This window comes from Triturus cristatus, chromosome 8 (assembly GCF_964204655.1).
Source record: "Triturus cristatus chromosome 8, aTriCri1.1, whole genome shotgun sequence".
In the NCBI taxonomy this organism is placed as follows: Eukaryota; Metazoa; Chordata; class Amphibia; order Caudata; family Salamandridae; genus Triturus; species Triturus cristatus.
This window is the reverse complement of record NC_140591.1, coordinates 615,802,779-615,820,398: the sequence shown is the minus strand read 5'-3', so window position 1 is coordinate 615,820,398 and position 17,620 is coordinate 615,802,779. Positions and strand designations below refer to the sequence as shown.

At 48.3% G+C, this 17,620-nt stretch overlaps 1 protein-coding gene across 4 annotated transcripts in view; it reads left to right on the top strand.

Moving 5' to 3' along the window:
- Window positions 1-17,620, top strand: part of RBM26 (RNA binding motif protein 26) — a 999,243-nt gene that overhangs the window by 744,304 nt on the left and 237,319 nt on the right. For all 4 annotated transcript variants that reach the window (XM_085622082.1, XM_085622081.1, XM_085622080.1 and 1 more), the window contains one exon: window positions 3,896-4,000. In XM_085622082.1, the coding sequence (XP_085478208.1) occupies window positions 3,896-4,000 (105 nt within the window). The remainder of the gene's footprint in view (window positions 1-3,895; window positions 4,001-17,620) is intronic.

Here is a 17,620-nt window from a genome sequence, read left to right as displayed (position 1 = left end):
AGACATGTTTCTGGACCCCTGGATCGCGAGCCTGCTGCTCTCTGGGGCCTGAAACAATGCACATCCTGGCATCCTGGGACGAGGTGCCAAGCCTCCCCCCCCCCCCCCCCCCAGGATTGGCAAGGTTCATGAAGGGAAGCTTCAAAATCTTGCCCCGTTTGTGAGCTTCCCCAGGCCATTTGCTGCTTTCAGCAACTGGTCCCCACTGGTCCTGACTCCCACTTTGGGCGGGAGAACCGGCAGGAAATACAAGTGAGTGAGAGAGGTGTGCCCTCCTCTGCCAACTCGACCCCTCAGGTGGGGGAGGCGAGGTGAAGCACAACTCTCAGTCCACGCCATCTTCAAATGGGGGACTCAGCCAACCAGGGCCAGTCTCATGCCCCCCTCCCACTGGAGGGTGGCATAATAGGGGGTGTGCCCACCCCAGGGAAGGGACCCATTGGTCCCTGCCTTTTACCTACCTGTAACGCCTCTAAATCTAGTATTTTGGGGCACCCCTGAACCTTGCCTCCTCAGATCCAGGCAAGAAACAAGAAGAAAAGAAGGACCGAACAGCTGTCAAGCAGCTGACAAGAGGAAGATGCCCACTGACTTGGGCCTAGCCCTACCGGCCTGTCTCCCTTCAAACCTGCTCCTGCGAAATCTCGGTGTATCCTGCAGCCAGCAACCTCAAATACCCTGGAGGACCTGCCTGCCTTCACTTCCAAAGACTGCTTCTCCCGTGAACACTGGATTTGTTTAACTGCAACCTCTGGCAGAAGCCGGAAACCGCCCCACTCTGCACCCACCGTCCACAGCCAAAGCTCGAGTGGGCTAACACTACGAGTAGGTCACCCCAGCGAGCCTGAACTGAGATCTGGCGACCCCTGACCTGCCTCAAGCCTCCAGCTGACGCCTGCAGCCTAAATCCAGAATACCCCCCTAACCGCGACCAGGAGCTATTTAGAAGATCCGACCTCAAAGGCACCCCTGCACCCGACTCCCCATGGCCTTGTGTGCCCAAACCAACGGTGCCTAACCAACCCCTAACTTCCCAACTTACCTCTCGAAGTGTTGGTCGAACCCAGAAGTCCTTTGTCTACCTGCCTGCAGTGCTTTTGCAAACCGGAGGTTCTCCATTGGAAACAGGGCATCCAACCTCGAAACAGCACCCTGCACCCTGCCACCCTAATGCTGCTAAGGGTGCCCCTTTGGTGCTAATTTGTTTCCCCATTTGCCCCGAGCTAAAGTCCAGGAGCTTTTCTCCCACAGGCCAGTGGCCTGCTTGCCAGCAGCCACCATCCGAAGGTCCCCTATCCCCATTGCATAACATTGGGCCACAGCAATCTGCACCCGGCAGACCTAGTGCCATCTAGGGTGTAACAAGAGTGCATCACTGACACTGGGGGACCCCGGGGGACCCCGGAGTCTACCCCCAGAACCTTAACTCCCACTACCAAATACTTACCTAAAAAACGATTTTTCTCCTTAGGATAACATTGACTGTTTTTCCTGAAAATTTTTGAAGTGTGGAGTTTTGAAACCTAAAGTAATTCTTTAAAATTGTACGATTTAACAAAAACACTTTTACTCACCTGTTTACAGGAAATGTTCCAGTGCTGCATCCAGGCATACAGTATTGAGTAAAAAAGTAATCCAAAGGTAACTTACCTGCTATTTTACTGAGAATCCCATTGAAGTCTATGTACTGTCTATACAAGTGATGGCATTTCTCTGAAACAATACTGTAAGACAAACCATAGTGCATTTACAATTGCAATACAACTGTATAACATTCAGCATTTATTACTGTAAAGTTTTTATCGCTTTCCTGTGCCAGGCTTGATTGGTTAAGAAATAAAATACCTAAAAGAATATTTTTATACAAAAACAATTGTTCTGAAGTTCAGTCTTTGAGTGGGTGAATTCATTTGCTGACTGCTTAACACTGTCCTCTGATACTGCCTTACTGCTCGACCACACTACCACAAATAGAAAGGAAGGTTCTATCTAACTTTACCTCTGCCTACCTTTGGGGTTCCACTGGACTCTGTGCACACTATACCTTACTTTGGTATATACAGAGCCAGCTTCCTACAGGGGTCGGCACCGAGAAACAGTTTCGGACGCCCTGCCCTCCGGCTCGGCACCGAAACACAAATTAACGTCTTCTGGCTCCGGATCGAGTCGGCCCCATGCCTATGCCGAACCGAAACCTTCGGCATCGAAATCGAAGCACGTCATTGTGGCCATTCCCACGCTACTGCAGAGTAAATCTTCGGAGCCAAAACTATCGACGCTGAAAAGTACGGCGCCCTAAGGGAAAATGCCTGTTACATCCAAAGAGCCTTGTTTAGATGTTACACCTGCAAACACCGATCCAAAACAGAAAGAACTGGTTATCCATCCAGATACTGGACATATTCACACCTGCACCAGTATGGAACTTAAACGTCATTACAAGACTAATGGGTCCACCATTTGAACTACTGCACAGGTGTCAATTAGAATTCCTCTCATGGAAGGTTGCTTTTCTCATCGCAATCATTTCATTAAGGAGAGTTGGTGAACTTCAGGCATTAACTTAACAAGAGCCTTTCTTTCAGCTTCACACAGACAGGGTGGTTTTACGAACCAATCCAAAACTTCTTCCTAAAGTAGTTTCTGCTTTTCATATCAATCAATCAGTTGAGTTACCGGTCTTCTTTCCTCAACCTGATTCTGTAGCAGAATGAGCTCTACAAACACTAGATGCTAGAAGAGCTCTACTATATTAATGTGGAAAGAACAAAAACATATTGCAAAACAAACCAGCTTTTTGTTGCTTTCTCGCCACCACACAAAGGCAATCCCATATCTAAATCAAGTATTGCAAGATGGATCATGAAATGTATCCAGACATGTTATGTGAACGCGAAAAGAACCTTAATAATACCCCCTAGAGTGCATTCCACTTGCAAAATAGGGGCTACTATGGCCTTCCTAGGGATTATTCCCCTAGCTGACATCTGTAAGGCAGCAATATGGTCAACACCGCACACATTCACCAAACACTATTATGTAGATTTGTTAGCAAGGCAACAAGCTAATGTAGGCCAGACAGTACTTAAAACACCGTTTTAGACAACTACATCTACAGGTTAACCACCGCTTTTGGAGTATACTGCTATATAGTCTATGCAAACCATGTGATCTACAGCTCACGTGCCTCGAACGGATAATGTTACTTACCCAGTAAGCATCTGTTCTTGGAATGTAGAGCTGTAGATTCACATGCGGCCATCCGCCTCCCTGCGTACCTATAGGTGTTGTAGTTTCTTACTTTGCATACATACGCATGGACATCTCTGTTCTACTCTTACTAACTCCATTCTCACTCTCTGCGGGAAAGCAATCGAACAATGGAGTCAATGACCATGCGCACTATCACCGAAAGGAGGAGTCCCCTTGCCTCGTGACTGGAAAATCTTCTTCGAAGAAAAACAACTTGCAAACATCCGGACCCAACACTAGATGGCAGGAGTATACAAAGCATGTGAATCTGCAGCTCTACATGCCAAGAACAGATGCCTACTGGGTAAGTAACATTATTCTTTCCTAGGCTCTTTGACTTTGCAGATGTTTTGTTTTTCCTCAAGACCTGTCCACCTTCGGCTCTTGTTTTTCTTCTTGGATGGACCTATTGATATTTTTGATTTATGTTAATTTATGCGACTTTTCACTGACTCAGGAAATTGCAAGTTTAAATTTGATCAGAAAACAGTATTTGAATGTTTAGTTAACGCCAATATTTAAAATTTGGATTTGTGTAGAGATGAAATGAAGAAAAGACTTACACTTTATAATAGGTTACTTAAGATTATCTATAACATTTTGCAATACTTGTCATATTAATCAAAAGATGTTCATTTCATAGACACAGAAGGAATTACTAGATACAGAGCTGGATTTATATAAGAAGATTCAGGCTGGAGAAGACGTTACTGAACTGAGGAGGAAGTACACAGAGCTGCAGCTTGAGGTAAGTTTGAGATTGTTTCTAAGTAATCAACGGGATGTGTGCTTATTGCCTTAATTTGGACATTTTAATTGAATCTCCATTCTGCATAGTGTCTGGCATGGATCCCATTGTTTCACTTGAAGTTATATGGTTTCAATAAAAGGTGATTTTGGCAGTCAGTTGCTGTAGTCCTGTCCCTTCACAAACGCAGAATCCGGATCCCTTAATTTCTTTATATGGTTTTGTGTGATTTCTGACTGTTAACCCCTTCGACGCTCATGACGGAACGGTTCCGTCATGAGCGTCGGTTGAGCTGTGCTCATGACGGAACCGTTCCGTCATGACCACGCCCGCGCAGGTAACGGTCAGCACAGCGGGGGAATCCGCCCCGCATGGAAGGGGTTAATTCAGTGTCGTTTGCTGTATTGCCTCCAAAACAAATCAGTTCTTCCTCTTGTTTTTGAATCTCAGACTCTCATTAATGGACTGCCTTTGGTGCCTTTGTCTCTGATGCACCCGAAGGAGGTTTGTGGACATGAGGCCGAATTCATGCCTCTCTGAAGGAAACAGAGGATCCTTTCGAAATCCATACTCCTTGTACGAGCCTTTCAACAGAAATAAAATGCATAAGGCAGCGCAGGTCCAAGCCTTAAGCTTCATCCTTCTTGACATGAAATAGTAACCTGTTGCTATGTCAGCAGAAATACCTTTTAAAGAGGTGAACTTCCCTACTTCATTTACCTCTTTACGCCAGATTGAGGCGTCTTTTAGAAAGCTGTGATGTCTGTTTTCATGGTTCTTCCATGCTCTAGTGTGCCCTTAGGAGCAACTAAATTCTGCTTGTCCGTGTCATGTGCAAGTCCAAGTCAAAGAAAGCTTTATTCGAATGTTTTTTAACAATCATCAAAGCACATGAAATAGATCATATTACATTAAAATTCATAAATTAAAAACAGTTTTAAAATTTTGAGGATAAAAGTGCATGACTTTGATAGAAACACCTTAAAAGAAGAAGGGGAGGTTACCATTCAGTTAAAATTCATCAATAACCACACTTTTCCTCCAGTGGAGTGCACTCCAAGAACATAGCTAGCCTCCATGCTGTGTGTTCGTTTTCTAAGAACTGCAATTTAAATAATGCTGGACGACATTGCCTCAGTCCCTGGGACTTTAAAAGAGGAATTAGTCACACTTTCCTTAATTCTATATAAAATTTACAGAAAAAGAGTAAATGGATAGTGGATTGGGCGGACTGATTGTCACAAGGACAAATTTGCAGCAGACGAGACCAGTCATTCATTTTTGGGAAGATCACAAGTTTATGAACAATATTGAGCGTAAACCTAGTCAATAACAATCTGTCAAAAGAGCCAAGTACATATGTCAAATATGGCTCCATTCCTATTGTTGTTAATATTTGTTGATGTTGTTTAAAACTGAGTTTTAAAAGTTCCCCTGCCGATCTTACTGAGTCCAGAAACTGAAGGCCCTCTGTTTTTTAGGACCTTTCTAGGGAGCACCTGCATGGACCCTGGGTCAGTGAAATATTCTCGGTGGCCTAGGTATATCATAAAGTCTCAAACAAACCTGACCCAGGGAATCTTAAAAGCCCAGTCCAATTTGATACTATCCTGCTAAATCTCCCTATTTAGCTGCCCCCCCCCCACCCCTACACCAAAACGCAATTTGGCAGAAGCGCCACATACAAAGGTGCCTAAGGAATGCAATATGTGGGTCGACCTCCAGTGCCTTGAGGACCTCCCATAATCTGTCATGCCTAACGGAATCGAAGGCCATGGTGAGGTCCTTGAATACTCTGCCCTTTTTCGCCCTGGTGTATTTCCCTACTAAAATAGACAAGTTTAAGCATTGCTCCATAGTACCCAACCCCTCACGAAAACCATACTGCAGGTCTGATAAGACCTGATTATCATCTGCCCAAACTTGCAGACGCTCCAGAATCACACGCCCGGCTGCTTATTCCATGAAGTCAAGCAATGAAATGGGTCTGTAGCAGCTGGGGTCTGGCCGGTCCCCTTTTTTAAAAATTGGGACGATAATAGACTCCGCCCAGGTCTTAGGTATTCGGGCCTGGCAGCTAGCAATAATAACCTGGGTTACGAGAGTGATGTTAGACTTAAACAGATCTACTAGGACACCGCCCTGGCTTAATGCGAGGGCTCTGTTGACTTCTTTTATGGTAAACTTCAAGTCTACATTTTCATAGGTTTTATATGCACTTTCACTGCCTGGCAATGTAGAGTTATCTGAGCCATTATATACCTTTGAGAAATGCTTAATCCAAACCTCTTCGGAGATAGCAATTTCTATTGAGGGACCATTTCCAGGGTTTAAAAAAGGGGGCCTTTACTGCTCTCCAGAATGCCGCACTATCTTACAATTGTGTTGCTAAGTGAAGAGATTCCCAAGCTTCATCTCTCATGGCACTATTTCTTTCTTTGATAGCCTGCCTGTTCTCCAGTCTCACCATTCTGACATTGTTCATAATTCTAGGTTGCCTATGTAACTCAAGCTTCAGATTAGAATATGCTTGCGTACACCTTGTATTAAACCAGCTCTGATTTTTGGGTTTATTACGTTGTTGAACAAATAGTATTTTCCTGACCTCATCAGATATTTCACTACAAGACGCTAAAATACTATCATGGCAGGCAAGTTCACACAGGCAGATATCAATGGCAGATTTACAATTTGTCACCAATCAGTTTGTCACTTCCACAGGATCCACTTTCGACCATTTTAAGGTGTATCCGTTAGTCTTATCAAGTCTAATTTCACCTACAACCTGCGTAACATTGTTAGTCCAGTTTGGCCTATACAGTGGTATTTTAACCGTTGGGCATAAAGGAAAATGGTCGCTCAGGGAATTATCTCCAACCTTGAAAGAAAATAATCTAGATGCATGATTGCTAGAGACTAAGATGTAATCTATGGTTGAAGATAAGCCCCTGCCATTAAAAGTGGGAGGCATCGGAGCAGGTACTGTCAACAATTCATTCGCAAAGCCCAAATCAGTGCTAGCAAGTAGCTCGTTAAACAACTCCCCCACCAATGAGTGACAAAAATGGGTGTTGCAAAGACCTTCTTCGTGCATAAGACCGCAGATTCTGCTATCCTCCAAAGGGCACATTGCGCAATTAAAATCTCCAGCCACGATTATCATGACATCTTTTAAACTATCGTTACAAATGGTATTCAGATCCCCACCTAAGTTTTTTAACACCCGGCCCAAATCGCCTGGTGCAATATTATAAACCATACAATTGTTGGCACCAAAAAACAGTTGACTAGCTGATAGTGACTCTCCCCCAGCTACGACCCTGTTTTGCTTGTTTCCAGTTTATTGGAAATATACATGCAGAGACCGCCCTTTGGTCTGCCCCAGGCCCTTAACTGCTTGAATATCAAAGGTTTTAAAGCCGTTAATGTGAGTTGGTTCACTGGACCAGGTTTCCTGCAAACATAGTATGTCACAATTCAGAATATAATCAGACCAGACTGGATTATTTATCTTTGAGCGCAGTCCTGAAATATTGCAGGAAATAGCTTTACAAGGGAGCCATTCTGATATAGGAGGGGGACAGAGTGGAGCAGGCCTAGGGCTCTTAAGGTTAACATTGTAGGTTGACACTGATGGTTGTACAGGATAATTACAGGGTGTAGGCAAAGAACCCGCCGTCCCTGCGGTGTCTCCCATCGCCAATGCAACCCCTTTGCAGTACTGCTCTATTAAACTCATCTCTGTGACAATATATTCTGATCTACTCTCCTGTACTAGAGTTACCACGGCATTACTTCCAACTGGCCCCTCGTCCTGGTTTAAATACTGGGCCGGGGGAGCCAGTCAATCAATATCTTCTAGGGTACTGAAGACATCAAATTGGTTACTAGTCGGAACTGCATAACTTTGGTGTTCTAATCCAAAGTAGTTCTCTCCCTCTGGAGCATACTGTATGGGCCTATGTGTAGGCCTATGTGGTTGATACAAGAAACCCAAAGGTAGAATATTTATCTCCTTGGTTCTGACGGGCCAAATTCCAACCCTGTCTAGTATGGTTTGGACCAAGCCAGGTGTCCTAAACGTTAGCACTATAGAATCTCCTGGCAATAACTTATTAGAGCCCCCGACCCATCCAATTCGCATAGCCATCTTAAACTCTGTGAACAATACATTAGTTATACCTGTCTTTGCACTTAGGAAATGCAGAGAATTGTTCCTCAGTGTTGACCAATGCTCTTCTTTGCCAGAATGCAGAGAAGGAGCGTTGGCCAAAACCACTGTGTATGGTGTGGCTTCCGGGGGAAGATGCAAGTTCCTTGTACCTGGCAGATTTCCCCGAAACGTATTTGTACCTCCTTTGTTACTTGGGCTCTGGCCCCCGTTACCCCTACTATGAACTTCCCTATTTAAGGGGGCCAGCTTTGGATTGTTTGCCAGCTGATCATTCTCTGCAAGTGTACCCAGTTTAGGATTTAATGGCCCTGCTTGATTTAAGGGGGGTTGAAGTGCACTTTCTCCCGTAGGCCCGGTCTTAGGCAGATTTTTTTATATTTCCGAGGTGGGAAGTGCTTGTTGGAGTGATACACTCCCACTCGCACAATTACCATTAGGTTGGCCAGGTAATGGGACCCTGTGAGAAAGTGCCATCTTTCATGCATGATATGCCCCCACTTTTTGCTGAATTGCTGAATGTACTTTGACTCAGTGTGCCCTGGACTCCTGCCAATCAGGTGCCCAGGGCCTATGTTTCTTCCCTAAACACACAAAACCCAAATTGGCAAACCCTGGCCACATTTCAGCCCCTGGTAAATGGTACCCTAGGTACCCAGGGCCTTGTGACCAGGGAAGGCCTCTAAGGGCTGCAGCACACATTGTGCCACCCTTAGAGGCCCTGTACCCTTACACACACACACACTGCCCTTACAGGCTGGGTGTCTGGGTGCAAGACAAAACAAGAGTCGACATGGCACACATCCCTGTGTGCCATGCCCATCACCTACACTGCCATGGCATATATCAGCCACCCCTCTAGCTGGGTGCCCTATGCCAATGGTGTGGGCACAGGAGCATGAGCCCTGTGCCCCTACAGTACCCAGGTCCATTCCTGGGCACTGTAAGTGCAGTGCTGCCATTTAAGAGTATATGGTGCTGGGAGATCGTCAACACGAACTCCACATCACCATGATGGCTTCACTGAAGACTGAGAAGTTTGATGCCAGTGTGGGATTTAATGTACCAAGCACCCCAGAGGGCATCTTAGAGATGCCCCCTAAAACCTAACCTACAATCCACGTCTGTTCTGAGGCTGCCTAGGCTGCCACACAGCAGACATGTTGCTGGACCCCTGGGTACGAGAGCCCCTGCTCTCCTGGGCCTGCAACAATGCACATCCTGGGCGAGGTGCTAAATCTCCTCCCCCAGGATGGGCAGGGGGAAGCTTCAAAGGCATTCCGCCTCTGTGAGCTTCCCCAGGCCACTGCAACCCCCCACTCTGGCGGGAAGCTTGGCCGGAAACCCCAAATAAGGACAGGGGATGTGCCAGCCTGCCAACCCCACCCCTCAGGTGGGGGAGGCGAGGTGAAGCACATCTCCGGGCTCTCGCCATCTTGAAGATGGGAAGCCCTACCCTATCAGGACTAGGCTACTGCCCCTCTCCCACAGGAGAGAGGCAGGATAGGGGGTGTACCCACCCCAGGACAGGGACCCATTGGTCCCTGCCCTTCACCTACCTGTAACGCCCCTAAATCTAGTATTTAGGGGCACCCTGAACCTTCCTTCCCCAGATTCCAGATTCCAAAATCCGAATAAGAGCTAGAAGAAAGAAGACCTGCCCTGCAGCTGCTAAGAAGAGGAAGACACAAACTGCTTTGGCCCCAGCCCTACCGGCCTGACGACCCTCGAACCTGCTCCTGCCTCAACCCGGCATCTCTTGTGGCCAGCAACCTCACAAACCCCGGAGGACCTGGCTACCTTTTGACTCTAAGCCCCTGGGACTCCCATGAGTAGAGGCTCTACTCAAAATCTACTTCTAATCCCTGGCAGCAGCCCGGAACCGCGAACCCAGCACACTCTGCACCAGCCAAGCCTGGCCTGTGCCAGAGTGAACAAAGACCACGAGGACGACCCCACGGCGACTGTGACCCAGAGTCCGGCACCCAAGGACCTCCCTCGACACTCCTGAAGAAGCCTGCAGCCTCAGAACAAGGTGCCCCCCCCAACCGCGATCAACAGAGGGTAAGATTTCCGACACCAAAAGGCACCCCTGCACCCGGCGGCCCCCTGTGCCCAATCCTGGGGTACCTACCTATCCTCCAACTACCAAACTTACCTCTCGAAGTGGTGGTGGCACCTGAAAAATCCTCGGCCCTGAGCTTGCAGTCTCTTTCTAAACTAGAGATTTCCCATTGAAATCAATTGAGCGCCCAAAGGCTCAAAAGCACCCTGCACCCAGCCGCCTGAGTGGCCCTGGCAGTGCAACCTCTACACCTATCTACTTCCCCACTTGCCCTGAGTAAGGGACCAGGAGCCCAGCTCCCACAGCCGTGTGGCCTGCTAGTCGGCAGCCACCAACCAAGTCCCCCCTATCCCTCATAGGATAACATTGGGCCTAACTATCTCTGCACCCGGTCGCCCTTGTGCCGCAGGGGGTGAACTAACTGTACCTACCTGACCCTGGGAGACCCCCGAGTCTATGCCCAGAACCTTAATTCTGCCAGTCGAGTACTTACCGTTAAACCGATAACTCAATTTTCTCCATAGGGTAACATTGACTGGTTTCTTCTGAAGTTTCTTCTAAGTGTGGAGTTTTCAAAACTTAAAATATTCACCAAAAATCAGCTGAGTAACGAAAACGAAAATACTCACCTGCTCTTAGGTGAGCTCCCAGTGCTGGATCTTGGTGCCCAGCACTGACTCTGAAAAATATTTACAACTACCAGTAACCCAATTTTCTTCCATAGGAAATCATTGACTGTTTTTCTGTGAAATTTCTTCTAAGTGCCGATTTCTGCAATCTTTAAATATTCATTAAAAATCGCATAATATCTGAAAACGTAATTACTTACCTGTTTTGGATAAAGGTCCCAGTACTGAGTCTAGGCACCCAGTACTGGATTACAAAAGTAACGAGAACATACTATACCTGCAACTTGAATTTTCTGCCATAGGGCATCATTGACTGTTTTCTATGAAATATTTTCTGTGTCAACTTTTAAAATAGCAAAATATTGTCTAAAAATCATCACAGTAATTAAGTCGACTTGTATCACTTGTTGCTAAGTACTGTCCCAGGACTGAATCTAGGATCCAGTCCTGGAATTCCAAAAGTAATCCAAAAAGTAATGTATTGCAAATAACTGGAAACTTCCATTGAACTCAATGCATTATTGTGTTTAAAACTGTGTTGCCTATTGCAACCACTTGTAACTGTTTACAAAAGTCAATTGCATATTGCAAAAGTATTTATATAAAGCATCTCATTCTGAGAAAGTATATTTTAATTCCAATTGTTGTTTCTAAAATAAAACAAGCATATATTTTTTATATATAAACCATTGGCCTAGAGTTCAGTTCTTGAGTGTGTGAGACCATTTGCTGACTGAGTGTGTACAACAAATGCTTTACACTGTCCTCTGATACTGCCTTACTGCTCGACCAAGTTACAACTTTAGAGAGTAAGGTTATATCTAACTTAAGCCTCTGCCAAGCCTCTGGGCACTGTGGACTCTGTACACCCTGTACCTATTTGGGAACAGTATATACAGAGCCACTTTCTCACAGACCCTACTTATGCTCAGAGGTGCAACTTGCGTTCTACATAGGCAGATACCAGGCGGGTCTGAGGGTACGGTTTTTACAGATGTTTCCAAATTAGATAGCCTCCCTTCTTTTTGGGCAAGTGTGTGACTTAGTGGATTCAGGAGAGCTAAGACGATACTCTAATTTTTCCCAGAAAACCTCCTGCTCCTGCACTGGGGGTATACTTATGTGCCCCGAATCCTTTAGGATTGTATTGTGTTCCTGTATAGATACTCTCTCCATGATTTTAGATTTACTTCCTAGACCTTTTGAGGAGTTACTTAGTTTGTTAGGACCCTGCCCCCTTCTCTTCTTAGTTGGAGGCGCAAAGCTGCTACCTTCGTTAAGTTTTGCTTTCTGGCCCCTAGCGGTTATCAACGAGCTTGTCAGTTTATTAACATCCTCCGTGGTCTCTGGGGCATCATTCATTTCTTTATCAGTTACCATAGGTTGTAGAGGGTCTGTTACAGATGTATTGAGAGCCTGGTTGCTATTTACAACAGGGGTAGTCGTTACTAAGCGGCTATGGGGAGGTTGGGGCTCCAGAGACAGTCTGCGCTCAGTAAGCTGGTTTTCATGAATCAAAGCAGACTCAGCCCTTATGAGGAATGCATCCAATGTTCCTACTACTACCTGTCCTGTTAACGATTTTCTTTTACTCATGGCTTTAAGCCCCTCTACACACTCCAGAGTATATAGCTAATGCCTTATCCCCATGTACCTTATTAGCCTTGTTAGTCTTCATGTACGAGTCCCCTTGATCTTCAAGTGTCAATAATGTGTCCCAGCCCGGCCTCCTTCAGCCTCTGACGGTCGCAGATGGGACACCCTTGGCCCGGGCAGGCCCGCGCGCCTCCCGCACTGCAGGAACCCGCAGCTGCCTTTATGCGCCTCCTGGCGTGTAGAAGCACGTTGGCGCCTCCGGGCGCTAAGCACTATGGGAGCTGAAGTCCCCTCTCTCCCGATACTGCTGGCGGTGCTGGTGGCGGGACTTAAGGCTGCCGGTGCTGCTGGCGGTACAAGTAGCAGAAGTTTAAAAACACAAAAACGGGCTACCGGGCTGCGGGAACCTGCAGCTGCCTTATATGCGCCTCCTGGCGCATAGTACGTTGGCGCCTCCGGACACTAAGAACTATGGGGGCTGAAGTCCCCTCTCTCCCGTTACTGCTGGCGGTGCTGGTGTGAGATTTAAGGCTGCCGGTGCTGCTGGCGGTACAAGTAGCAGAAGTTTTAAAACGGGCTCATGTGCAAGAAATAATGTGCAGACTTTGTAATAATGATGCAGTAACAGCACCCTTGACAAATGATTGGTTCCCTGGAAAGAGGTAATGGATAGTTGGTATGAACATATCTTTGCTTTATGGGCCACCAGTCAGACAGACCTAGTTTCTAAAAGTACCAAAAAGAAGTGTAGTCTTAATTATTCCTGGGGTTTTCCTAAAAGGGTGTCTGTGGGGTAATTAACCACAAAGGATTCAGAACATTGAGGCATTCAATGGCAGATCACCAGTTTCCTAGACCATTTATTACCTTCACTTTGATGCAGGTGTCTTCAGCAGGCATGACTATGATTGATAAGAATCACCTGAAGATGAGAATAACCTGGATTCCTGAAGGGCATCTTTATTCAGTACTTCTGTCAGTGTTAGATTCTAGAATCTGGTAGAGACTGTTAGTTGTAGATTCCTTACCTTATAATTTCCCCCAGGCATCAGTCTGGATCCGGAAATTTTGTCTTCAGCAATACCCCTGCGCGCCAGTAGATGGCGTTGATCGACTTTTTGCCTGTTGTTCGCATCGTGGTTGCTAGTTCCTTTTTCCAGAGAGAGCTACCCCTTAGCCATTTTTTGGCTAGCTTTTTGCGACTTTTGTCAACTTCTTTTTTTGAGACTTGGACTCGTGGTGCACGAAGGATGTCCCAACGTCGGACCGGCTTCAAGCCCTGCCGCTTATGTCACAAGATGTATGTGACAAATCCGCACCTCGTGTGCTTGTGTCTGTAGCGCAACCACGACCCAAAGTCGTGCTCCGGCTGTCGGGCCATGCATCTGAGGACTTTGCAGGAGCGGTCACGAAAGTTGTTGGAGGTTGGGCGGTCAGCTCCTCGTCGCTCCCGGTCGCGTTCGTGAGGAAGGTCACGAGCCCGTTTGCGGAGCCCCCACTCCTTATCGCACTCCAAGTTGTCAAGGTCCTCGGGTAAGTCAAAGTACAAGAAGAAAGCGAAGGAGCACAAGCGTTCGACACCCTCTCCCCATCGGTCGGCTGACGCGATGTGGGGCTCAGAGTGCCGTCCCTCGAAGGCTCCATCTCCGATGCCTACTTCATGGACGACTCCGCACCTCCCACCTTTTCCGGGAGCTGGAGCATCTCCTGCCCAACTCAGACATTTTTACGAGGCCTTACACCTTGTCTTTGGGTAGTCTGACTATCGGCGTGCCTTGGGCTCCCATGGAGCAGGCTGTGCCTTTGATGCCGGCGGCTCCGGCCGCGGCGCCGGAGGGCCCCCGAGGATCCAGGCCTGGATCCAGATTGACGCCAGTCAATCTCATTCTACCTTCCCCGGTGCTGATCACAACAACGACCCCCGCTTCGGCTGTGCCCCCGGCCAATGCCGTCCCCATCCTCATTTCCTCACCCCTGAGTTGGACACGGTCCCAGACCGCCGTCTGATCCGATGAGCGAGGGTACTTTTGTTGACTTGTTCATCCCTGGTGTTCCGTATCAACCAGAGGGTGGTGATGTGGACTGGGAGGGGTCGCTGGACCCCTTAACTGACTAGCTTAAAGAACCGGACTGGCAAGAGGACTTGGGGGATGCAAGTGGTCTGGACACCTCTCCAGACACTGGTTGGCTTTCTCCCCCCTACTGTGGTCATGGAGGAGGGAGCATCATATGCTGTGGTGGTGAGAAGGGCGGACGAGGTCCTTGGCCTTGAGCTCCCTCTGGTGGCAGCCAGGTTTACCCTCCTGCAGCTTCTTTCTCTGACCCTCTATTGCCATTTAATGAAGCCCTTATTGATGTCCTCCTTGGCACTTGGTCCAAGCCCAGCACAGTGGCTCCTATGGAGAGGACAATTGCCCGCCACTGCCCGGCCCCAGGTGACCCAGTGTTCTTGACCCAACACCCTTCCCCCTGAGAGCTTGGTGGTCCAAGCTTTTTCTTCTAGGGGCGCGTTCCCTTCTACTCCTCCAGATAGGGAATCCAAGAAGCGTGACAGTCTTGGGAAGCAAATGTTCTCTTCCTCCAGCTTGGCACTGCGGTCGGTGAATACCCCGTGCCTCTTGGGCTGCTACTCCCATACTATCTGGGATATGGTCGCGCAGGTGCTGCCTCATTGCCCGGGCCATTCTCTCCAAGGCAATTGCGGATGGGAGAGACGCAGCCAAATTTGCCCTTCGGTATGGACTAGATACCACCGACTCACTGGACAGAACAATTGCCACGTCGGTAGCCCTTAGACGCTGCGCCTGGTTGAGGACATCTGGCTTTTCGGGGGATGTCCAGTCAACCTTGATGGACATGCCTTTTGATGGCCGTCGTCTTTTTGACGACAAAGCAGATTCAGCACTTTAAAGAGACTCAAGCTACAGCCAGATATTTGGGCCTCACTGAACCTTCCTGTCCACTCCAGTCACTTTTCCATCCCTTTACTGGCTACGGAAGGGGCGTCCATCCGCGTCCAGTCCAGTCTAGCCACTGGTTCACGCAAGCTGCCCAGCCTCTGCATGGCCGCGGACGTGGGACCCAGCGTCCTCACGGGTCGGGAAACCAGCGGGCGGGTGTCCACCATCTTCCCCCCCTGCCACTGCCTCCAAATCATCCTAGTCTGGTCCAAGCCTGCCTTCAGCCAGTTGGAGGCAGGATTCGCCATCACCTCCTCCTCTGGCAATCCATCACGTCGGAAGGGTGGGTTCTGCAAATCGTCTGAAGGGGCTACTCCCTCCCCTTTGAGACCACCCCTTCTACCATGCCACCGTCTTACGATCGCATGTATGAGGATCATTTGGCACTTCTCCGTCAGCAAGTCTCAGCTCTTTTCTCCAAGGGAGCTATAGAGACTGTCCCTGCGCCAGAAGTAGGTTGTGGTTGTTATTCCCGCTACTTTTTGGTGCCCAAGAAAGACAAAGGCCTGTGTCCTAATCTAGACCTATAGTCCCTCAAGTGCTTCCTCCGGAAGGAAAAGTTCAAGATGCTCACGTTAGCTCGAGTCCTGTCTGCCCTCGACCACAGAGACTGGATGGTGGCTTTGGACTTGCAGGACGCTTATTTCCACATTCCCATCCTACCAGCCCATAGACGCTATCTACAGTTCACGGTTAGCCACAGACACTTTCAGTTCACTGTGTTCCCAGTTGACCTTAGCAGTGCCCCTCGGGTGTTCACAAAGGTGATGGCGGTGGTCGCAGCTCATCTGCGCAGATTAGGGTTTCCAGTCTTTCCCTACCTCGATGACTTGCTGTTGAAGGCGGGCTCGCCACAGGCTGTCGTCTCCTACCTCCTGACTACGGCGGACCGCCTGATTTCACAGGGGTTCACTATAAACTAATTCACTATGTGCCGAAGTCACACCTGACTCCCTCTCAGACGCTCCCTTTCATCGTAGCTGTTCTGGACACAGTACAGTTTCAGGCCTATCCTCCCAAACAGCGAGTCCGGGATATTCGGGCTATGATATCGATGTTTCAGCCTCCATCCCGGATTTCGGGGAGAATGACTCTGAGGCTGCTGGGCCTCATGGCCTCCTGCTGGTGGATCATGCCAGGTGGCATATGCGGGTTCTGCAGTGGGACCTGAAGTTCCAGTGTGGGCAGCATCAGGGTAACCTTTCCGACTATGTCCAGTTCTCAGAGGGGACTGTGACAAAGCTGCAGTGGTGATTGACGAACCAAGATTGGGTTGGGGGTTGATCCCTCTCTTACCCAACCAAATTTAACGGTAGTGGCCGATGCATCAATCCTGGGATGGGGCAGCCATCTGGGAGTGGCAGAGATCAGAGGAGTCTGGTTTCCGGCAAAGTCCGGGCTCCATATCAACCTGCTTGTGATCTGGGCGATCAGACTGGCACTGAAGGCATTCCTTCCCTCTCTCAAAGGGAAAGTGGTGCAGGAGTTCCCAGACAACACCACCCCCATGTGGTACTGCAACAAACAGGGCGAGATGGTGTCGCAGACCCTTTGTCAGGAGGCTCTGGACATGGCTGGAACATCAGGGCATGACCCTGGTGGTTCAACACCTGGCTGGTTCTCTGAACGTCAGGGCGGGCTAAGTCCGCCGTCGGTGCTTGGTCGATCACGAATTGCGTCTTTATCCGGAGGTGGTGCAAGGTCTCGTTCAGCGGTGGGGAGAGCCTTGGTTAGATCTGTTCGCCATCGAAGAGAACGCACAATGTCAGCAGTTATGCACGGTGGAATTCCCAAGGCGGCACTAGTTTGGCAACGCTTTTCGGCGCCAGTGGACTTGTGGTCTTCTATACGCCTTTCCGCCTATATCACTTCTACCCAGATTGCTAAAGAAGATCAAGTGTGACTGGGCCCAAGTCATTCTTGTGGGTCTGGACTGGGCACAAAGAGTCTGGTATCCCGAGCTCTTGAACATGGCCATCGATACTCCGATCAGACTGTCTCTTTGGGAGGATCTTCTGTTGCAGCAGCAGGGAACGGTCCTCCACCCAAACTTGTCCAGCCTTCACCTCCTAGCATGGAGATTGAGTAGCACCAGTTGACAGCTTTTGACCTTCTTCCCGAAGTCTGTCATTTTTGCAGGCAGGTGTCCCTCCACTAAAACGGTATACACCTGTAGATGGAACAAATTTGTGGCATGGT